Source organism: Chionomys nivalis, chromosome 24, assembly GCF_950005125.1.
Source record: "Chionomys nivalis chromosome 24, mChiNiv1.1, whole genome shotgun sequence".
Taxonomy (NCBI): Eukaryota; Metazoa; Chordata; class Mammalia; order Rodentia; family Cricetidae; genus Chionomys; species Chionomys nivalis.
The window spans coordinates 25,859,689-25,884,279 of NC_080109.1; the positions used below are offsets into that span (position 1 = coordinate 25,859,689).

Here is a 24,591-nt window from a genome sequence, read left to right on the forward strand (position 1 = left end):
GATGAAACAACCACAAAATCTGCCCCACTTCCTTCTCTTCCTTCCAAGTGGAATGGAACCTGAGGATGCTCAGTAATGCTAGTGGCTCTGTAGCCACAATGTCTCTAATTCCCATGGTTTCATTAGGTCTAATTAGAGCGAATCATGGTTTATTGTATACCACAGCCTACCCTCTTGCTCTTTGGACCCTTACTTTAGGGTTGGTTGCCCCTGCCAATAGCTACCTAGCATATTTGGTTCCACAGCACATGTGAGAACAGCATTACAACTTATTTGACAAACATGTTGACTCTTCTTTCTTTTGTATACAAACATGTCTGGGGAGATTCATCTATCTTTTATTTTAAATAATAATAATAATAATATAATAATAATAATAATCTGTTCCATAAAATGGTAAGATGTCTGAGAACACTCCTGACCCTACAGTCTGTGGTCTACAGAAACATGACAATCTCTGAATGCTCCTCCTCCTTTTACTGGAACTTGTGAGAAATGTAATCTTGATGGGACTTCCCCAACTCAATATTCTACAGTTTTATTTCCATGAACATCAATAGAGTTGAGGGAGCCACACTTGTGTGAGAGAGTACACACTCAGGGTTAAAATGCCCTGATTTCAAGTTAGGCCGTGTGCACAGCCAAATCCTGAATTCCACTCACCAGCTGGGTGTCCTTGGACAGTTTTTTTAAAGTTCAAAGATTCCATTTCTTTATAAAGAAAAAAAGTACGGATGTTTCCAGCTTACAGGAATTTCCAAGGATAAAACGAGGCAGATATGCAGAAGCTTCATAGATGCCGGGGCTGGTATCAGCCCAATGACCAGAACTGCTGTTGCTAGGTTCCTTAGTGGGAAACTGAGAAAGAAGAGATGCTAACCTAGAAGCCTGGGTTAGCTAAGCCTGCCCTCTCATAAGATGGGTATGGAAAGCCTCACTGAGAGACATACCAAGAAGGGACCAAGCAGGTTCTGGTTTCCAGATACAGGGCTAGAGAACTCAGTTCTTGGCTAAGAGCACCATAGTCCCAAGTGTCAGACGTGTTTATTACTGTTGTTTTCAGCATTATATGGTGTAACCAAGTTCCCTATCTTTTGCGAGTTAGTCACCCCACTGCATTGAGCAATGCCACCTCGGTTTTTATGACTAGAACCTTGATATACTACCTTAATCAATCATGTGTTTGGAAGGCATGGAGGGTCTGTTTCTCCTTTTCTCCATATCTTCATCTTCCTTTACCCAAAGCATGTAGTTTCCAGGTGGGAAGCTATATACCAGTTGAAAGAACCCTGAGAAGGGGGATTTATACCTCATCTCTTCCTGTTACCCCTTTGCAATGCCATCTAGTCTTTCGGAGAAACAGAATTCGTCTTTAATTGCTTCACTCTCTTGTCTTTCATTGGCCCGGTGATATTTGTTTTATTTTCCTTTTGACTTAAATTTAGCATCTATCAATTACAGCTAGCAAGGTCTGCCACGGTGCTCACGGGAAATTCCATGGGACCCTTTTCACACCGGGGAAGGGAGAACATCTGCTCCTTTCATGTTTGGATGCCAGGATTTAGAGGTCAAGGCTGAAGGCTTTGGGGATCAGGGCGGGTGTCAGGCTGCAAGCAGGATAATGAATGGCAGCTGCTGGACCTAGCTCGCGTTGCCTGTGCTCAACAGGGAATATTGCTGTTCAGTATAATGAGCCGGGACTCAGGGTGTTAAACACATCTAGCTTGGCCAGTGAGGCCGGCTATGCCTTTCCCCTCCTGGCTCTGAACTGCATTTTCATCCGGGAAGAAATTATATTGAGGTCTTCATTAATGCCACCCAGCAGGGGGAAGCCTGTATGAGGGCTGATAGCCGAATGCTAGAGAGAGAAAAAAATGACCAGCTTTTGTGCAGGAAGTTGAAGGTTTAAGTTGCTTCAACTGGAAAGGGTCTGAAGAGGCGATTATGTTAAGCAAGTAATGTGTATCGGTAACATGGAATCAAATTATGAGGGTCAGTGGCTTCCTGGCTTTCCCACCGCATTAAATGAAGACATAATATTGCATTTGTGCCGGGTACTTCTTGAGGCCACACATTGTCATTACTGTCCGGTCGTCCGTACTTCACAGCGTGTCTCCTCTAATTTCGTGGGATTATCTGCACGGCTGCTTTATTAGAAGCTCCTGATCTTGAGAGTCCTTTGAACTCACAGCAGGGCCATGCAGAGTCGTTATTGTGAACACTTCTCTTCCATACAAGATTCTTATTGCCTTCGTTTTACGAAGATAGATGCAGCCCACTCCCCTGCTTGCAAAGTCTTTGCTGGTTTGCACCACAAGCTGCCCAAGGGGAAAACACTGAATAGGAAAGATGCTTTGGAGGACTCCCCTGAAAAAGCTGTCAGTACAGTGGATTAATAACAGAAAGGTATGTAGTCACCAGTGAGCAGCATCAGGGGCGCTTAGGAAAGCAGGAGGGATGCTGATCCCATTGAATCAGAAACACAGGGATGGGCTCAGTGGCCTGCACTTTAACAAGCCTTCCATGTGACTGTGAGGTTAGTAGAAGCATGGCAATAACATTCATGAAATAAGGAAAGAGACTGACCTTTGTATTTGAGGATGAAATAATAGACGAGTTATACAAAATACCTGCCTCCATAAATCTCATTAAACTGCAAAGATACTTTGTTCTGATAAAATATCCTTCCATGTGCCCACAGAGCCTTCAGTCATTGCCAAACTGTGACATCCTTTACTGGAAATTAGTCTTCTCTATTCTTTGGTAGCAGAGAACGCATAATGACTCATAAGTGATGTCTTTGTGTATTTCAGAAACATCCCCCTGGCAATCTGCATTTCCATGGCCATCATCACAGTTGGCTATGTGCTAACGAACGTGGCCTATTTTACAACCATCAGCGCTGAGGAGTTGCTGCTATCCAATGCTGTGGCGGTGGTAAGTCCACACTAAAATCATGCCAGTTTGGCTTTAGGCTAACGAGCTGATGGACCTTTATAGTGATTCCCCTCCAGGAGAATGGGTTTTAGAAGACAGTAATCTTTTCCCAGCCTGAATGCTAATATTTTAAAAATTTTGAGCACACCTTACTTACCAATATATCATATGATACAGCTAAGCTCTTCCATAGACTCACTTTGTTTTTATTAATCTCCTAGAAAACATTTCCACATATAGCTGCTGAAAATGCCTGCAAGGCTTTCTTAGAAGGAGGAATTACTTTCCTAGCATGGCTCTAAGGACAGGTGGACAGTTACTGAATGTAAATAAATGGAGGTTTTGATTTGCAAAAGTACAACCCACTCTGCTGGTTTCTGGTTATAAACTTTACAAATGTTGACTTGAATCCCCTCTCCGAAGGATCATTCCAGAACTTTGAGGAGGACCAAGTCTATTTATTTCCGGCATAACCTTGGAACAGTAGCATTGGGGTGTTCATAAATTTGAGAACAACTAGGCAATTAAATGTTAAAGAGATGTTGCTGTAATACTTGAAGATGCCAGTGTGCATTGTAACTCCCTAAAAAATACAAGCATACAAATCTAAAGCATTTCCCTAAGTTTAATTGACACCGGGATCACACTTGTTTCCAAAGACCACGCTATACGACTGTTTCTCTGCAACGCAGACTTTTATTTTTGCTCAAACGTTTCAGCTTGTAAGAAAGAATTCACGCATTAAATCAAAAACAGGAAGGGTGAAACACTCAAAAATGTCAAGTGACCATCCCGTCCATGAATGCCAATTCCTTTTAAAACAGTATTGCTTCCTATCAACGCCACACACGGGATAAAGGGATAAACATCTCGGTTTGACTGAACCAGCGTTTGAGCTCACTGTATGAAAAGGGCTTTGTCCACTGCTGGGCGTGCTATCAGGCAGTGACGTGTATAAAGTTTCCAGGTGTCTGGTCAGTTGCCTCACCTTTCTAGGTAAAGGGTAGCACTAAATTTTGGAGACCAAAATGGGATCTGTTAATTGCATCGCTCCAGCTGCATCAAGTACAGTGAAAAAAAAAATCCTACATTAAAAATAAGTTTATCCTTCACAGAAACGTGCAGGGCTGCACATGGAGGAAATCTCAGAACTGTGTCTACCTTCTCTGTTTCCTGACACTTGTCAGGCCTGGAATCGTGTTCTAGCTTTTTACAGGGAACCCTGGAAGAAAATGGCAGTTTCCTGGGGTGGGGGAGGGTTAACTCCATGAACTGGTTCAGCTGGTATGACTGTCCTGGGGGAAGGAACAGTGTAGACTGGCCCATTCGTAGTAGGATATAAACGATCATCTTGTCTGTTGTCTTGTCCTATCGTCTAGCTGTAACTCTTGTGAATGCATGTCTGTACCCCATCATACAAAGGTGGCTTTCTGGGTTAAAGAGCAGGTAGTGTACCGAACCATTTCTGTTTCTAAAAGCAGAATTTCCGAGTTGAGCCTCTTCTTCTGATCAGGGGCAGAGATGAATGTATCATGGTTGATAAAGATTCAGTAAATGGATCATCGCTTTGAAGGGAGAGAGAAGGTGACTGTTGAGACCTTTGCTCACAGGTCTGAGACAAGCAATGCCATGGTACCCGCTTCCGGTGATTGTCTGAGGAGTCCGTTTGACCCTTACCAAAAAGAAGGGTTATAAAACATTCACATAGCACCAGGCTAATAGAAAGTCAAAGAGCAAGTTTGGCCTAAATTGTTTCATTTTATTCCACTTTCTGGGAAAACATTAATTTGCTTCGTTCTCTCTTTCCCCAGACCTTCTCTGAGCGGCTGCTGGGAAATTTCTCATTAGCAGTCCCGATCTTTGTTGCCCTCTCCTGCTTCGGCTCCATGAACGGTGGCGTGTTCGCTGTCTCCAGGTGAGCGGGTTCATGTATTTTCAGAAACACATTTCTGTTTTAGAGATTGGATGTGATAAGGATAACTTTTAAACAGAAAAGCAATAGTGCCTCCGACCCTGTTGTTTTTAAAGGGATATGCAAGTTTGTAGTAGATTCTAGTGCAGCATGTTTGATTCTCTCCAGTAGAGGGCGCTGCGTGTCTACACATAGCCCGCTCTGAGCCGGCCATGCAGCATTTTTTAAGAGTCTGTCTACAGGGTCTAATAACAGCTTTTATTTCTGGCGATAAAGTCTTTTGTTTTCCTGAAGGTGCCACGAAAAAGAGTAAAGTAGAAAGCAGAAATAACCACCCCACCATCTATAACCCTTTTGCTTTGTGCACGAAAATCTCGTTTCCTTATGTTACAATTTAAGTCATATGGACACTACGTGTATGTACATGTGTGTTTAATGTTTGTGTGCTAGATTGGATTGACACTAGCAATATAGAGTTGACTTTGCTACAAGCTCTTCGTGTGTAGGTAAAGCTCCAGTCAGTGAGACGTTGCTTTTGCTTTCCCTCAAAGCATAATAAGATATGTCCCAGATACCATAAGTCTTGACATGAGACATACGATGAAGTCTGCCCTTTGTCTGTGAAGCACAGCTAAAATGACCATCTAAGAAACGGTAACATGCTGAGTGTGAGAAAGATGCACACATGTTGCTTTGGGGATTTCAGAATTTTTCCCATTCGAATGATTGATTCCATAGTGAACTCCACCCACGTTTTTCTCCCACCAGGTTATTTTACGTTGCGTCTCGAGAAGGGCACCTTCCGGAAATCCTTTCCATGATTCATGTCCACAAGCACACTCCTCTGCCAGCTGTTATTGTTTTGGTAATGCACATTAACAAGTATATGTAGATTAACAAATATATATATATATATATATATATATATATATATATATATATACTTATATACATATACCCTCACAAAAGGTTTAGCAAAAGGCAGAGTCAGAACAGACTTCCTTTGACTCCGTGTTTCTGGTGTGTATGGAATGCCCTGGGTATGCCCCACCCTGTTTCTGTTTTACCTTTGAGAACATTTGTAAGGTATAATGGGAAGTAAGGGCTGTGGTTTCTTTGCTTGGCAGAGAACCTCAAAGGAGAGAAAAGGAAAAACCACAAGGACAGAGTTTCGACTACTGACTCCGAGTTCAGCTGGAAAGCAGGCTGTGCAAACATTACCCGTTGTCTCTCCTCCTGGCCCCCATCATAATGACACCCACCCAACCCCATCCAAAGTGTAGATAAAACACTAAGCAGTGAAATGGTTCTCCAGTTGTAACTAAGACCTGCGAGAGCCAACCTTACAGAGAAGAAAGGAAAAGCCCACATGTAAACTGAAGCTGTGGAGTTCTCTATGCCAGGAACAATATTTGTGAAGAGTGGGGTACAAAAGACTGTAAAAGGTGTGGGAGCCCTCAAATACCCATTGGCCATGTCCTAGTCATTTTTATTTTAGTATCATTTTCCCCTCAACTGAAATGTGCTATTGAGAGTGCCCTAGGAAGCACTGAACATTTTTTCTTCTCCGTGCATTTAATTTGTTTCAGAACGCATCCTTGAAATTTCTTTTTAAAGTACGCACACACTCTGTGAGGATTCTAGAAGCTAACATCCCTTGTGGGGAACAGGAAGTATTATTATTCCATGAAGAGGGCTTTCATTTGGAGCCTCTGCCATCATTCATGTCGTCCTTGGCTTTCTCAGCGGCAGAGGCCTGATCTGCTTCTTGCTGTTCTGTAGGTTCTATTCTTTCCTATTCTTGAGGGTCACATGCAGTTAGCACGCGAGGAGAGTGGACCTGGAGCAAGAAGAGGTCTCTGTGTACATTCAGGAGCCAAAAGATTCACCTCGTCCTGGTGGCTTCCTGTGTGTGGGCTCCAGGAGCATCTCAGAAATCACCTCAGAGTAGCCTTTGAGGTTTCTACTGGAGCCGCATTTAATTAATATTTATGATTGGCGCTTACTAATAATTGAATCCCCATTGATTTTGAGTGATTGAATGCTTTTTCTTTTTTTTGGAACACATTGTCTGGGGTAGGGTGACCCTGGTACACTGTTAGTCTTGGAAGCAGAAGGACTTGAAAGTTTAGTACCTCAGAACCATATTTATAAAGTGCTGGTATCGTGGCTTGAGTTCATAATCCCAGTGCTGGGGAGGCAGAGATAAGGAGATCCCTGGAGCTCACTGACCTGCCAGCCTAGCCTACCTAACCAGTTCTAGGCCAATGAGAGACAAGGTAGAAGTGACCTGAAGAATTGACAGACTGAGAACAGCAGCTAAGTTTGTCCCCTGGCCTCCACACGCATTTATAAACACCCCTGCATTTATACACATGTCGATGGACGCACGTGCACACAACACAGAACAGCAACAGAAAACACATTGTCTCCTCTCCAGTGAGAAAAGGAATGCACAAAGTAACAAGACAGCAAATTCGCATACAATTCCAGCTGAAACTGGGGTGATGACCTCATCTCCCAAGGGAGGCTTTGTTTTAACCTAAGAAGAGAATATGGAAAAGAGGTGTGTGGAATCTAGGCTTTGGTCAGGATGATGGTTTCTTGTTATGAAATAAGCCATTGGAAAGACACATGTGAAATGAGACAGTGTTATTGTTTGGTATTGCCTGCCCCCTCTCAGTTCACTGCGTTAACCTTGTCTCTCTCCTCCCCCGCCAGCATCCTCTGACGATGATAATGCTCTTCTCCGGAGACCTCTACAGTCTTCTGAATTTCCTCAGCTTTGCCAGGTGGCTTTTTATGGGACTGGTAGTTGCCGGGTTGATTTATCTTCGATACAAACGCCCAGATATGCATCGTCCTTTCAAGGTAGCCTGGACAAGCTTGATGGGTTTGCATAAATCTCTCTCCTAGGCCTCTTTTGTCATAACTTGATGATGGGGAGGTTGGGAGGACAGGGCCCTGCAGTGGAAAAGATTTAACTCTCGCAGGGAGTGCTTTCTAATATGTTTTACTTAGGGAAAGCATATATATATATATATATATATATTTATATAAAATATATATATTTTAAGTAAGATATAGTGAATTCATCGCAGATTTTACCTGTTGAGAATAGATAGTGTTAAAAGATACTTTTTGTGTTGGGTTTTCATGCATGATCTGGTGTGTTTCAGAGGGTGAAATTCCCTCATTTGTCTTCATGCCCAATTGTTGACACAGCTGGGCTAGGAAAGAAAGAGTACTTTATTAATTATAACTTGGAAAGAGGAACAGCTTTAAGGGTTAGGAAGAGTTTTAACTTGTTAACATTATAGTCTTTATATTATATTATATTATATTATATTATATTATATTATATTATATTATAACATTAACATGATAAAGCAATGGCTCTCAACCTGGGGAACTAGGAGGTTGAATGACCCTTTCACATGGGTCTCCTAAAAACATTGGAAAACACAAATATTTACATTATGATTCATACTGCTAGCAAAATTATAGATAATCTTATGTTGGGGGGGTCACCACAGCCTGAGGAAATGTCTTAAAGAGCCACAGCATTAAGAAGGTTGAGAACGACGGCTCTAAAGAAACATGAAATAGGAAGAGCTTGCCACTAGGTGGGATGGCCATTTACTGTGCCCAGCATTTCCCTTTGGGAGGGCTGGAGAGCTGGCTTGTTGTCTCCTCAGTCTCTGCTGTCCACGGGTCCATGCCATCTCATGATTTATTTGCTTTTAAGACAATAGCACTGATAACATTGCAGTCATGTCATCAGGGTTTGTTTCCGATAGTATTCGCGGCCGCATGCCTGCAGCATCTTTATTAGCTGTTGACTAGGAGTCGGCCCCCTTTATTCCCATCGGGTCGGAGTGTGACTCTCAACAGGAAATCAATGTTCACTGACAGGTGTTAACACGTAGCAAAGCCACCGGCACTCTTGACTCCCTGTGAAAGTGGGTTCTAATCACGATTACCAAGTAGGCAATCTTTTCAGATGAAAAACATAAATCCTAATGATCCTTTGCAAGTGAAAAAATTTAAAGAGAACATCTACTAGCCCTAAGAGAGCATCTACTAGCCCTAGACTTGGTTCAGATATCCTAAAAATGAGTTAAAGTTAAGAAACTGCACCTAATACAGGCTCTGTGCTGCTTCGAGAGATTTTGCTGCTTACATAGGTGGAGGCCTATGGCCTGGTCACATGACTGGTACCCTCCACCCCTGATCTCTTGAACTTGAGTGATGCTGTTTTCTTTTGGCCATGTTCCAGGTGCCTCTGTTCATCCCAGCCTTGTTCTCCTTCACCTGCCTCTTCATGGTCATTCTCTCCCTTTACTCGGACCCATTTAGCACCGGGATTGGCTTCCTCATCACACTGACCGGAGTCCCTGCATATTATCTCTTCATTGTGTGGGATAAGAAACCCAAATGGTTCAGACAATTATCAGGTAAGACTTTTAAGCCTCTTGGACCTGGCAATAAACTGTTATAGATAACCCATAAAGGTACATACATCCAATATGCATCTCTTAAACTTTAAAACGACGTGTGGTATCATTGTTGTTAAATTACTGCATTTTAATTGCGGTTGTGAGAAGAGAGGAAGCAAAAGGCTTTTAGAGTGCAGCCCCGTTGCATCCGGTTGGGCATTTCATTTGGGTGGTTTGTAGCCACTGGCATTTTAGAGAATAGCTTCTTTAGGCAGAGTCTTTTCCGGTGCTGCAAATGGCCTCACTGCTCGTTGGAATCCCTTAGGGACATAATGCTTGTTCTCCTGGGTGGAACAAAGCCAAGTGACTATCAGCATTAAATTGACCAATGACGTGAGATTTCTTGGTGAGTGAGGTGGAAGCCTGCAAATGTCTTAAGCAGCAAGGCTACAGCACCACCTTGTTAGGAAAGGGTGCTGCAGAAGGCTCTGGTGACAGCCCAAACCATGGGGAGGATGAGAACTTGGATTTCTTTTATGTTTTCTATGTGCTTGCACACGTGTGACCGCTTTCAGTTCTGACAACCATTTAAAGGAGTAGAAGCCATTGTCCCTACTACACAGATGCTGAGTTATGTCACCAGAGGATTCATGTCACTCTGATGGTGATGGCTATTGCTTTTAGGGACCAGGGAGGACCCGATGAGGCGAAGCTGTAGCCAGGATGCAGAGAACTGCACAGAACGAGGGATTAGGGTTAAAAATGCCTTTGAAATTCAGTTCTCCCTCACCTAATTCTTCCAAACAAACCCATATTTAGTTAGGGTTTTCTCTGTTGGACACACTGACTATAGGTCTTCTGAAGGGAGGAGAAATTTTGTTAAAATATTTAGGATTAGCCAGACGGTGGTGCATACTTTTAATCCCAGCACTCAGGAGACAGAGGCAGGTGGATCTCTGTGAGTTCGAGGCCAGCCTGATCTACAAGAGCTAGTTCCAGGACAGGATCCAAAGCTACAGAGAAACCCTGTCATAAAAACCAAATTAAAAAAAAAATATTGGGGTTAGTGTCGCTTGGCTTCTTGCTACCATTTAGGGCTGAGTTGGGAGTCATCCCTGAGACTAGGGCTTTATGTCTTGCCCAAGGCCTAGAAGAAAGAGCCAACAGCCTTTGGGAGGAGCCTGGAGTGAAAAAAATATTTTATCCCCTCCAGAAGGATTTCTGTCCTTCCCTGTGTAGCCAGTTCTAACTGGTCTCTCGTCTCACTACCACAGGCTCACTTGAAGCCGCTCAGTCAGTTCAGATCAGGAATTTTCATACATGATCTTTTTTTGTTGCCCTTCTGTGCTCATGTAATTTTGGAGGTTTTGCTATTTTTCTGCCTCTAATGATGTTTTGAACATATTCAAGGCGGCTGAATTTAGTGTTAGCCTTTTGTGAAAAGAACTGTGGTGACCGAGACCCACGACGGTGGTTTGGTTCTCGGGGATGCTCTGCCATCTTACCAGGGACCCAGCCGCTTTGCTTTATACTGTGATCATCACAACAATTTATCTTTATAGATGCCGTGAAAGGGACTAGGGAAAACAACAGTCCTCTGTAACTCTGTTTGATTTTCCTCTTAGGCAGTATTCTTGTAGTAAAATAAAGAAAATTCATAGTATTTATTGCTGCAGTAGGAAGTATTTTTGTAGCCTTTGGCCAAAACAAAACACACAGAGATGAAGAAAGAGCCTACAGCAAGCAGTACTGGGCCCTTCCCCCAAAGACGTACTTTCTGTTAGAGAGGAAACTCCATGTGAGTTTGGAGGCAGGAGATCCTTGCTTCCAACAGTTTGTTCAGGAGTTTAATAGCATATTTGCTTGGTAAATTGTCCAGTTTTTATGTTATGCTGTTTGATTTTTTTTTTTAAATCTCAGTATGTATGAATGGATCAACCCTGGGAAAATGTGACAGTGATGGTCTAGCAAAATGCCCCTCGCCCGGGCTGTTTCTAGAAGTTGTATCTAGACACCATTCAGAAACTGGTGTAATGCTGGTTGGTACAGACAGCCAGGGGGTGCTCCAAGTCTCTTAGCCCAAGGATGTGAGATTTCTAGAGCTCTGATGAATACCTCTGGCCACAGGATGCCAGTATTGAACCACTTTTTGTTATAGTGTTTCCAGAGATGGAAGAGAGCACTCTCTTAAGGGGGTAGTCAGATATGCCGACAGCTTTTTCCACGTCTCTAAGAGGGCAGTTCATTCTTCTACTTGGTTGTTTATATGATTTATTTATCTACAGACAGGCAAAGTTCCCAGGGGAGGAAAAGGGGGCAGGTTCCATCCTGATGTGTACAGAGGCACAGAGGTAACAGACCCTGGAAACACAGGCTGGCTCGATATTTACCTGTCCAACCTTAGCTCAACTGAGAGGAGTGGGAGGGCCAGCAGCCGGCCCCCTTGCTCAGGTGGAGATAGGGAAGCAGCTGTATTTAAACTTAATCTTTGATTGTAAAAATAAACAAACAAAAACCCATTCTGGGTGACTTGAGCAGAATGCCTATAATCCATCTTTCTAGAACGCAAGCTAGAAAGTTGAGAGCCTGGACACATACGTTGCCCAAAGTGTATCAAGATAGCTTCATCTGGGATGGGCCACTGAAAGCTGGCTAATGCATTTGCAGCCTTTTCCCAAAGATTATTTAATCCATTAAGTTTGCCTATATTCTTAGGAGCTCAGAAGATGTTCCACTAAATAAATATCATGCATACGAAAGTACTTTAAGAGAACATATTATTATTTTTAATATAACTTCTGGGGTTAGAGCGACTTTGCCCTGTTTCCCAAGTTCACTCAGTCCTGGCTGTTGCTCCCCTGTGGATACCAGGTGTGATGGGGTGAGTGAGATTTTGCAAAGTCAGCTGTTCCAGATTCCTTAAAGAATAGCCAGGGAACATGAAAAACAAAACTGAAAACACTGCATTCCTGTAAAGTCCCGCAGGTTTCAATTATGGAAACCTCCAACTGTCAGTCATTGGCTCACCGTTATTGATGGATCATTGTCTGGCCACTAATCTTATTGCGAATGTAAATAGAATATATGGCACGCCAAAGCCATGTGTTCTGCAGCATTTCTAGAAGCTTCCTCGCCTCCACTGAGCACCTGTGCCAGTCGCACTGTTGTAAGACAGCCTACAAGGAAAAGTTGGGAAGCCAATGAGTGCCTAAGGCCAATGCCGATCCATTTGCCGAATACAAGTTATGCCACTAATGGAACCCCAAGGGGAGAGTTTAGAAAATTCCAGGGGAGATGTCAACAGGGTTGGGTAGGCAGAACCATACAGTTTGGGTCTCTGTCTTGCTCTGCTGAAAGGAGAATCCAAACTGTGTTTTCAGAAGGACACATGCAGCCAGGCTGTGATGGCACACGCCTTTAATCCCAGCACTCGGGAGGCAGAGGCAGGTGGATCTCTGTGAGTTTGAGGCCAGCCTGATCTACAAGAGCTAGTTCCAGAACAGCTTCCAAAGCTACAGAGAAACTCTGTCTTGAAAAAAAACCAAAAAAAAAAAAAAAAAAAAAAAAAAGGACACATGCAAACATGTGCATCCCAGAGGCTTCTGTGTATGTGGAGTGTCTGTAAAGTTCCCATACCAGCAAGAGACCTAAGAAGACAACAGTTGGGATGCCACATTATGGGAGGACAGTAGTACAAATTTTGATGTCAGATGTGGAGGACTGGGGCTAAGCGAGAAGACAAGAACATAGGGTTTAGCTTAGGGAACTGCACAGGGTACCTTTTAAACATGGGCTTGAGTTATTGTTTCTTTATTTGCATTTCTTTTCTTTACAATGCTTGTTTGATTGCTGCTCTCATGGCAGAGTTCCAAAATACAATTTATTTAAAAGTTATAAAAGGTTTAATTTACTTGACAATTGTATACATAAGACCCCTTACAATAAATACAGAATTAAAAAAAAAATAATGTGCCCAGGAAATTCCCTCAGGGAATATGATTATATTTGTTACGTTTCTTTGTACTGTGACAACATACCTGGGAAGAGGAATCTTACAGGAGGAGAGATTGTTCTGGCTCATAGTTTGAGTGACTACAGCCCATCGTGGCAGGAAAAGGCGTGACTGCAGGGGTCTGATGAGTGGCTGATTATACCATTTGCAGTGAGGGAGCCAAAACCGCATAGAGACTCCATAGGAAGTGAGGCTGGGCTATAGTCTCCATGCCAGCCATGGTTAGCTCACATTCCGCAGTCAAGCTGCACCCATTAAACCTTCCAGAGCTTTCCTAAGCAGTACAAAAAGATGGTGACCAAGTGTTCAAATGCAGGCATCTCTGGGGGACAGTTAGCATCGAAGCTACAAGGATCAGAGAGCCAAAGATGAAAATAACTCTTTTAATGTAGTTAAATATTGTTTGCAAGGACCTATTAGAATGACTCATCAGAAAAGAGAAAGCATACCTGGAGGAGAGATGATTTGATTCTTCACCTTTAAGGGGACAGAACTTGGGGTTCCCTAGGATTAAGAGACTTCTGAAGATGTTCTATGGGTATTAGTGACAATGAACAAGCAAGAATGTCCCTGGAACAGAGCTCTGCACTCTACGGCCGTGGCTAGGAAGCATCATTAGAAGTGATACAGCTCAGGGGTTCTTCTATTTTAATGTGTTACAGTTGCCTCTTGCTGTGTTAAACCCTCAGCTTCTAAATTAAGAGACTAAAGGTTGAATTTGAAGCAAATTCGGAGCTGTGGATGATGCTGAATGTAACTGGTCTAAGGACCAGACCGTAATGATCCAGATTAGTCCAAGTTTCTGCCTCTATTTATGAGACAGCCGAGGCCTTGATAAATATGGTAATTTGCTCAACAATACTACACATTAGACACTGGAAATAATATTCTCCTGACTGTCTGAGAAATTGGTTGTCATCCCCTATGTGAGAAAATAACAAACCCATCTTGAGCTGAACAAGGAGCATATTTGTAAACATTTATTTATATCTTGGTTCCATTGTCTCAAAATATTTTCAGCCTCCTGGTTCATAAATAAATGTTCCCATTTGAATGCAAAATATTAATATATTCTTACTGAGGAGGCATCATGGGAAGTTGTAGAAGTGACAAGTAAATTAATTGAGCATGATAGGTTTATAATGAAGTAAATAATTCTCAAAAGTGCACTACAAAGAAGGTGGTTGTGCATCTCAGTCTCCATCCCCAAATAATTCACATTTTGCTATTTTTATGCCGTTGTGATTTTCATGTATTTTAATCCCTTCTTATCTCTTTATAGACAGAATAACCAGAACATTGCAGATAATACTAGAAGTTGTACCAGAAGACTCTAAAGAATTATGAACTTAATGCATCAAAATCTTGGCCATCTGCCCGGGACCGAGATACAAAGTGGATCTTTATTTCAAGAAGACACGACTTTGGTGACGGACTAAAGGAAGCGATTATTTCTATCCATATCATCTAGTGTATTCAGAGTAATCTCTGAACAGTTTACTGGTAACTCAATGTATTTGTAGAAAGCAAAGATGCAAGTCGTATAGTGAGGCAAGCTCAGCTCTTGAGCCTGGTGCTTACCCATCGAGGTAAGAAAGACAAAGGGCACTGACAACTGGGGTATCATTCTCTGCAACATTCCTTATCCTGACTGAGAACCTTCATATAGAAGACCAAAGTGTTTTCTGTATGTAAGGGAGGTCTGTAAACATAGCTTTACTACTGGGACATCTATACTGTGAAAAGTGTTTTCTGTCTTACTGGAGAAAAATGTCATTATTGTGGCAAAGGGTCCAGAAGTAACTTTATTTTACATAGACCTTGGATTGTTTTCCTTTAGTGACCAGCATGATTGTTACTTATCTTTCGATGGCTTGTACTCAGAGCATCAGAACAAAAGATGGGGAGAGTAGAGTAATGTGTGTGTGTGTGTGTGTGTAGCTTGAGATCAAACTCAGGGCTTTGCAAAAGCCAAGCAAGCACTCTACCATTGAGCTACATCCAATGCCTTACTTTTCTTGAACACATTAAGGAAGCATTGCTTGGGGCTGATATTTATGAGGCAATCCTAGGATTTATGTTTGAATAAAGATCATGGAGACTGTGTTAGGTGAAATATGATCTCACTTATTGTGAGGAGGTTTGGTGTTTGGAATGTCACTTTGTTTTCATCCTGGTCCCTGAATTCTGGAAAATGTATACTTTTTGCTCTGACATCCATTGATGAACCACCTCTTTGGTTCTTTACTCCTTGATGAATAAAACTAAATTTTAATCACTACAGTGCAACATCAACATGGGAGAAATTGCCCATGAAACTCTAATTGTCGGGCTTTATCTCTATAACCACAGTTATACTTAGTGTTGGTAATTCTAATCACTTTTCCTTTTCCTTTGTGGCTAATTTTACATGGTGATGACTTTTGACAGTGTCTACATTTCCTTTACAGTTCTGTTGAGATATGTCTCTGGACACAACTATCTGGATCAATTAGGAAAAACACAGACTTACATAAAAACTATGGAAGAAATGCCACTGCATAGTACAACTTTCAACCTAGCTTTTAAAAAGTTTTTACTTCTAAATCTAGGCTTTTTCGATCATTTCTTCACTTTAGTTATGATTCAACTTGCAAAAGAGGTAGCTGCAGGCAAACCTATTGGAAGAAGAGTCTTCGGTATGTGTATTCAGCTCGGTAGTGCTAGGTCAGAGTTAGAGAACATTGGTCAATTTTCAAATGGGATGAAGGTAATAGTGAGATTTTTAAAACCCTTATTTCTAACATCCAAAGATTAAATGCTCAGCAAAGCCACAGTAAGTTTCATCTCTTACATTCTGACCACTTAAAAATGAGACGTTTAAAAGGTTATTGTAATAAAATCATTGCATTCATAGTTAATTGCCCAAAGTACAAATCATGATTTTAATCCAGAACGATTCACCAGTTCAGTTTTTTAAAGCCTCAATGACATTTTATGTATATCAAAAGTTGACTTTTTTTTTTTTAAAAAAAAGACCAAACTAAGTGTTTATTTTCCTAAGTGAGTCAGTAACAATTCCTTCTGTTTTTACTAACATGGACATACTAACCATATGTCTGGTCTCTAGAATTAAAATAGTGTTACCAAAATACACCTATTTCTAGCAGATGCCACTGGGGGGGTGCATATTTTTATATTGCTATTTTTAAGCTAGATCCACAGATTTAATGTGGTGGTGTCTTCTTACCTACGAAATGAGTGAAGCCATGGAGAGAGTCCTACAGGTCTTGGTTCTTTCTGAGGCTCTTGTGCTCCCTGGCTGCTTGGTCTCATTGTGCTATCTATGTATCTTTCCTTGTGCAAGTTGATCAGAGCACACCTTATCACCCGTCCTCTCTTTTCAAAGACTTTTTGGTAGTGTTAGATTTATAATGGCATTGTAATACTATTTCAACCAAGCACAGAAAAAAAAACCCAACCAGTATTTCTTTAAAATACAATCCACGGAGTTGCGTTTCAACTTACTTTGAAGTTATATCCCAAGAGAGCACAGCATTTCTTTAGTCATGGAATTCATGTCCCTAATTGTTCTAGCGAGAGCTTGTAAAGCAAATCTTTTTATTTAGAAATACTGCTGCACACTTGTGTGTTTTTATACAAAGTAAATTCTTTTATCTTATTTTAGATTAATGTGTGTATATACACATGTGATTACGTGTGTTAATGTTTGTGTTGGTGTACATATTTGAATGTTTACATAAAATATGATTTGATTACTATATCACAAAGCTAGTGAAACCTAAACAGTTTAAGAAATACATATAATTACTCTATTTTCAGATTTTTTTTGTTTAGTACACAAAGCCTTGAACATGCACTTTTTAAAGATTTCCAAAACCTAAATGCAATTTTCTTTTTCTCACAGAATTATAAGTTTTCCACTGATTGGCATTCTAACAGTGCTATTTTTGTCTCTTCTTTTAACGCACTGGATTCTCCCCCTTTGAATCCAAGTGGCTCTTATAAATGGTGGGTTTGCTTAGCTGGCAGCAGGACTAGCACTTCTCCTTCTTCAGAAGATTGAACAGTTGTCCTAGCAAACATGGCTGGGTCCAGTTCCATTTATGCATTTGCTTGTTTCCTTAATTGCCCTGTGAACAGCAACAGATGGTTTTCATGAAGACAATTACATAGCAGGAGTCCTCATAAGCTGGTATCAGCCCTTGGCAAACTCCCTGTTTCATCTCAATTTACAGGTGAATGGGATGCAAAGAAAGCGAGCATCTCTGGCGTATGTGGATATCTTATAAGTGAGGTGTGCAAAGACAACCCAGGGTCAGGATAACAGAAGGTGGCAATTTCACTGTCCTACAACAAAGCATGTCTGTTGTCTGCAAATGGGTACCTTGGTGTGGCTTTGGTGTCTCCTCTGCACCCAAGCTCCTTCCAGGGTTCCTATCTCTACTTTAGGAAAATTGTGTTATTAAAAAAAAAAAAAAAAAAAAAGACCCAGAATTGGGGCTGGAGGGATGGCTCAGCTTCTGAGAACACTGACTGCTCCTGCAGAGGACCTGAGTTCAATTCCCATCAACCCACATGGTAGCTCACAACCATGGGTGACTACAGTTCCAGGGGGTCCAATAACCTCTTCTGACATCTGTGTGCACAAGGCATGCACACGGTGCACGCACATACACGCAGACAAAACACTCATGTATATATGAATAAAATAAAATAAACACATGCAATTTTTTAAAGACCAAGAAAATTACATATACAATATATACTATGATAACTACATTTTTGTAAATATGATAAAAATAGTTTCTATTATTTTTCCATTAAAAGTAATCATAGAATACTTGTAAACATATTTTAAAATACTTTAAAATGCTATATTAATTGAAATGTATACATAAAAACTATTATTGGTGGCTTTCTCATAAGATCTATGTGATTCAGAAGCAATGGTTTCAATTGTCTTAGGTTGTGAGTAACAGAAAGGCGATGAATGAACCTTTATTTGTAGCTCCATCTCTTACTTTGGAAAGAAATAGATTTGAGATTCCAGTGAACATAACTCAAGAACCTTAGTTGATTTGAATATCTTTTGCTTCAAAACGTTCTGTGTGTCAGTGCTCATAGAGTGCAGGATGATGTTTTATGTCCCTAATCCATCAAGGCAGGCATTAAGTCATGGCATGGTGTAATGGCAAGAAGCTCACAGAGGATATAAATTAGAGAAATAATGAGTCATTTGCATAGCTTCTGTTTACATTACATGTGGGTAAAATAGTTATTGCCTGCACATATAGTTTAGCTAAATTTTCCCATAAATAGTATTTCCAAAGTCTATTTCAATATATTTCATAGCTAAAAGTATGACGGCAAGGTAGGCCACTGATTGCTAGTACTGTTCTCTAAAACAGATGATTTAACAGCCCGTTTTTATATGTAATCTTTTATGTTATTGAATTTTAAAATCACTAGGTATCCAAATATAAATTCTTTGTCTGTTTTTATGTCACATATTGGTGCAAAAGCATGACTTATGGCCATATAGTTCACCATTTTATTATAGCCTGAGACATTGTCCTTCTTACCAACTCATGACAATACTGTTAGTGTTATTTTTTCTTTTCTTCTGTTTTTAAAACCATTTCTGCCTAATTTACATAGTAGCAGTTCCCTGGGTTTCCGTTTCAGTTTTTGACACTATGCCTTTAAGATGATAACTATAGAAAAACTCAGGTCCCAAGATTTTCTCAGTGGGGGGAAATCTTCCACTTTTATTCATTTTCTTGGGGTTACCCACTACTCTTCCTTTTTTTCCACTTGGCTTTAAATGCAGAAGGTGGTTTCAGCCTCCAAACAGCTACCTGCTACACGTGTGTATTTCAGCCTGTTTGGATCAAAAGTACTTTTATAGTATCAATCACTGCCCAAACAGGTTTATAGATGATACTTTCAAAGAAACGGAGACTCATTAAACATCTGAGAGTCGCAGGGATGGCTGCAGTAATTCAAAAGCAAACACACTCGTCCACTTTAGCATGCACACTATTGAGTTTTGAACTGCAGTAATCATTGCTTAGACGACCTGCTTGCTACCTTCCTGTTACCTCTTGAGGAAACCACTGACGTCAGTGTTCAAGGCCAGGGCGAGAACGAGAAGACTAGTGCACAGTTACCTCTTTTGGAGCAATAACTGTATTTTGAGAACTTGTTGTTGGGTACTTTCATAGCATCTTGTGAGAAAATGAGTTAGGTCTTTGGGTGTCACAGCTCTAAGTGGGTTGTGCGTGGTCTGGTGCATTGTGAAGGCAGATTTTACACATTCTTGCTAATGACCCTTAGGAACCACAGACTCAGAACTATAGCCATACCTTATGACGAGACAGTATGGGTCCCTGCATTGAAGGGTCTTGTTACAAAGAATTTACAAATTAATCTTTTCCTAGAATTTCTCTATTATTCTACTTACTAAGCAATATAATCAAATATTATCTTAAAGTAGAAAAGTACTGTGGAGAATAAAAACACAGCCAACCACTTTATTTGCAAAAAATGAAAGTTGATAGCAGGAGAGATCACTTACATTGAATTACTTTGCATTCTGATTATTTCAGGTACTTGTCAATATCACTTTTTATTACTCTGAAAACAAAAAAGTCCTGTATCATTAAACCTGTATTTTCCTATATCTATGTAGATATATGACAGTGATTATTTGAAAAACCACCTGAATTCCCTTATGATTGTGAGTCACCTGACCATCTTAGAGAATTGCTAGCCAGCCCTTTTCTCTGAGAATTTCATCGCTGCTGCTGTAAAATCTGCAAAGACATTTTTAACTAGGTTCTTCTTGATATGACCCATGTCCAGAGAGTTTTACCCTTAGGAATGTCCTGGGATTAGTGGCAATAGCAGCATGCACTTCATTTCAAAAGCCTGTACACTTTGAAGGCAGACACGGGCCCTGAGTTTCTGTTTCTGTCAATGGGTTTCAGCACCATAGTAATGAAGGTTAGTAGTGTTTTTCAACATGTAGGAATTTTGCAAGCATAAACATCAGGCATGTTTTCTACCTGTGCCAACAGGATGAAAAAGTATGCCATTACTGAATGCTGAGATAGTGGCCTGTGGTTTTATACTAAGCACATTCCAGAGAACGCACTACAACTGGCCCCTTGTGTGGGGTTCTTGGAGAACGTAATTGTCTTCCCTCTCAGATAAGACTATAACCCTGAGCTTCATAGTGAGTAGTTCTTATTGTGCTGGGACATACATGGTAGTCATGCACTGGGAAGGGGAAGTTGTAGCCATTAATTCACAATTCCGTCAATTTAGTCACCTACATGCATCTTTATTTTAGTATATCTGGATTTACTTTGCTAAAATATGGGTTTGTAAATTTTATCGAGATACTTGACATACTAAGTTTTTCTTTTGTCAAGGAGTAGAAAAATTCTGCGTGTTGGTTTGTTCATATTAGCATATCAGGCACTGTGGATAAACGTATTTAACTTTCTTGCATTCTTCTGCGAACTCATTAAGTAGTTCTGGTGGAATCCCTTGAGCTGAGTGACAACTGTCATCTGATTTGTGCTCCAGCTTTCACTTACAAACATGCTGAGACCAAGGTTGGATCTAGACTGTGATCCTCATGACCTTGGAGCACTGTCCACATGGAAGGAGCCAAGCAGCTTTGTTCTGGAGATCTCAGTACAGGATTAGAAACACGCTGCCGAGCCAGAGTGATACCCTGTGCTCTCTGCACTCCTCGTCTCTGGCAGAGTTCTTTACCCTGGCATTGTGACGATGAACCTTGGCCAAGGTGATGGCCATAGTTTGCACAGACTACACACAATGTCTGACGTTGAGTGGTGAATACTTGCTTAAAGGGGAAGATGGCTTTGCTACAGAAACACTTAATAATGAACTGTAAGCAGTGCAGAGAAACTTGTTTGTGGATCGTGTTGTGTCTTTGAATTCCCTGGCGCTGGTGTTGTAACAACATGTGGTATGTGAAGTAAAGTGGGTTCTTCTACAGCTAAATGATTTCCCTCTAGGGAGAGTTCTGCAGTAGTGAAATTTGCTAGATGCTCTTTGTGGGATAGTTGTATAAGTGGGAAAGCACAGCGAAATAAGTGTGCCTTCTGATGGAAATGCTTCTTGTTCATCTTTTCACATGGAATGCATTTTGGTGCAATATGACGTCACTCCAATTCGCATTATTGAATTTTATTTCAGTTGTATTTGTGGAGATGCCCACTTGTGCTTCTAGCTGCTTTTATCTTTGTATGTCTGTCTTGTACATATTTTTACTTGAAAATACTTTAAATGGACATTTTAATAGCTATTTGATAGTTTACACATTAAACATTATGTTTTGCTTTCTTTTCAATAATAAATACCACTTTAAACCGAAGTTTCTGTTTTTTTTTTTGTGATTGAATTTGTCCCACTGATTATGTGCAAGTATTGAACCATATCTTGACATTAATTCCCTGCATATAAAATAACAGTGAAAGATTCTATCTCTGCAACATCTTCATGGTCCATGTCTGTCTGGCCTTTTCTCTGACCTAATGTCTGATGTTCACATGTAGGACAAAGTCTTTTCATTTGTTACCTTTGACAAGAGTATTGTCTCTCATTTCCTTCTAATTCAGAATCATGTGTTTCACTAGAACATTCTGTGTGAAACTGAAATAAGGACACATTTTCAAAACAATTTCTTACTTGTTTCTGGATGAACTCTAAACTCCTTCATGTATATTTTGGGCTATCCAAGTGTGTAGGTTTTCCCATAGTGTATAGGGTTTTCTTTAATGTATATTTTTCCATAGAGCTTTCTATAGTGTATAGGGTTTACCATAATACATAGTTTTACCCATAGTCCATAGGGTTTTTCATGTCTACAGGATTTTTCACAATGTGTAGGGCTTTCTAGAATGTGTAGGACTTTCTATAGTGTATAGAGCTTTCATAGTGTATAGATTTTTTTCCACAGTGTATCGAGTTTTTCATAGTGGTTTGGGCTTTCCATAGTGTTTAGGACTTTCCAGAATTTGTTCTTACTCCACCTCCTACAATCTCTGGAACCATATTAAATATCTTCTCAGAGGTTCAATGAAGAGCAGATATCAATATTGTTTCTTAATGAATGCAAACTCTTACAGAAACTATATGCTATTTCCTAGCACCCATATTATTTTTCATACAGAGTGAGTTAAAAAAAATGATTTCATTCAGAAATCCTAACAAAGTAGGTTCAGGACTCAGTTTCTGATTGTCATCATCCTGGATGTTTCTCTTTAGAACTCACTGTTTACTACTGTAATTGTTGGACTGGATACTTTTTCTCTGGCTGGATTTGTCTACTTTGTCTTTCATGGACTAAAGTAGGGCTTCATCTTTTTCTACTCGAAGCTACATTTCTTGCAATGAAGTCTTACATAATTCTAAGTATAAAGGTGAATGAAATATGTATATTAAGTAAATATTTACTGTTAATAATAAAATTCAAAAACAATTAGGCACATGTATGATTTTACTACTTATTAAATGTGAAAGCAAACTTGCATACTAATAAGGTAGACAAGCTTGTTTATGTTTTCATAAAGAATTTAATCTTCCCTAAATATTTGATATTGCAGAACATAAAGGATTTTTAAATGTTCTCAGAGTTGACTGATAGTTTGACTTTATAAGCACCAGTGCTGAAAATGCCATTTTACATAAATACATACAACTACATGATATAAATGAGTTTATGAACACATTGGAAATTCTAGCTTAATCCCAAGCAGTTATCACTGAGTTTTTTAAAAATAAAATTTTAAGTTTACAATTTTAAAAGCCAAACATTTTAACACAATACAAATTTAAACTTCTATAATTAGGCCATTATATTTCTCCCAAAGCAAAGTCTTGTATATATAGTAAAGGCACTGCATTTCATAGCACAGAGCAATCACAGTTCTGAGCTGAGTTGTTTCACAGAGGACGAGCTGGTTGTTACGTGGCATGACAATGCCCAGTGTGAGGTGTGTGTGCTGTGTGTTCATAACCAAGGCTGTAGGAAAGCTGTGTGAGGCAGAATGGGGATACTGCCCAAATCACAATTGAATGGGTTCATTGCACGTTTGATTTTGAATCTTTTCTTGGTTGTAATGCATTCAGAAAACTTTTACTCTGGCCAGATTTTCCCATAATCATAACATCTGGTATATGACCTTATATGGAATTGCAACCACAGTTTAAGAAATGGGTGGAGCTGGGTGGTGGTGGTGCATGCCTTTAATCCCAGCACTCAGGAGGCAGAGACAGGTTGATCTCTGTGAATTCGATGGCAGTCTGGTCTACAAGAGCTTGTTTCAGGACAGCTTAAAGCTACAGAGAAACCCTGTCTTGAAAAACTGCAAAATTAAAAAAAAAAAAACTCAGTTGAGTTTAATTAATATATAAAAATAAAACCTAATCAGTCAAAGATGGTTCAACATACACAAATCAATAATGTAATACTTAAAAATTAACATACTTGATTTCATGGAGATACTACAGATAGAGAGTGTATTTCAGTACAGCGAAAGTTGTGTGTAATAAGCCTATAACCAGCATCATGTGAAGTGGCATTTCCACTAAGGCTAGGAAGAAGACAAAGATGCTCACTTGCCTCTCCTGTTCACTAAAGTGCCTGAAGTCTTATGGAGAACAATTAGACAAGAGGTGGAAATAAGAAGAATATAGATAGGAAAAGAAGAAGCAAAGATATCCACATGAAAAGATATTAGGATTCCCGAGGAAAACTCTTAAGAGCTGATAAACACTTTTCATTAGAGTGGATACAGGCCACTCTCAGCCTTGATAAGAGACATGAATGTAAGGAGTAACTGTAGGGAAGAAGGCATACAAAGGTGCAGCAGAAAGATGAAAGAGGGCGAGAGTTGAGAGTAGTCAATATGTATTTTGTACATGTATAAAATTGTCATTGAGCAACCTAATTAATAAAGCATGAATGGATTTGTGAAATATACTTTTACAATTCTAAAGTCAAGTTTCTATAGTGACAAGGGCTATGAAATCTCTTACATTAAGAAAAAATGTGAATGGTCTACTAGGAAGTTGAGCTTCTACTTCCCTTTCCATTCCCTCTCCTCCCTGTCATTCTCCTCCTTTCCCCTCCTTTCTCCTCCTTTCTCCTCCTTTCCCTTCCCTTCCCTTCCCTTCCCTTCCCTTCCCTTCCCTTCCCTTCCCTTCGCTTCCCTTCCCTTCCCTTCCTTTTTCTTCTTTTCCTTCCTTCC

The 24,591-nt window shown here is 40.3% G+C and overlaps 1 protein-coding gene across 1 annotated transcript in view; it reads left to right on the plus strand.

Moving 5' to 3' along the window:
* Slc7a11 (solute carrier family 7 member 11) overlaps positions 1–21,694 on the plus strand; it is a 72,678-nt gene extending 50,984 nt beyond the window's left edge. The window contains exons 7-12 of the mRNA XM_057757150.1: positions 2,814–2,937; positions 4,749–4,852; positions 5,618–5,714; positions 7,571–7,720; positions 9,129–9,306; positions 14,583–21,694. Of these exons, the coding sequence (XP_057613133.1) occupies positions 2,814–2,937; positions 4,749–4,852; positions 5,618–5,714; positions 7,571–7,720; positions 9,129–9,306; positions 14,583–14,647 (718 nt within the window). The 3' untranslated portion in view covers positions 14,648–21,694. The remainder of the gene's footprint in view (positions 1–2,813; positions 2,938–4,748; positions 4,853–5,617; positions 5,715–7,570; positions 7,721–9,128; positions 9,307–14,582) is intronic.
* Positions 21,695–24,591: the final 2,897 nt, after the last annotated feature.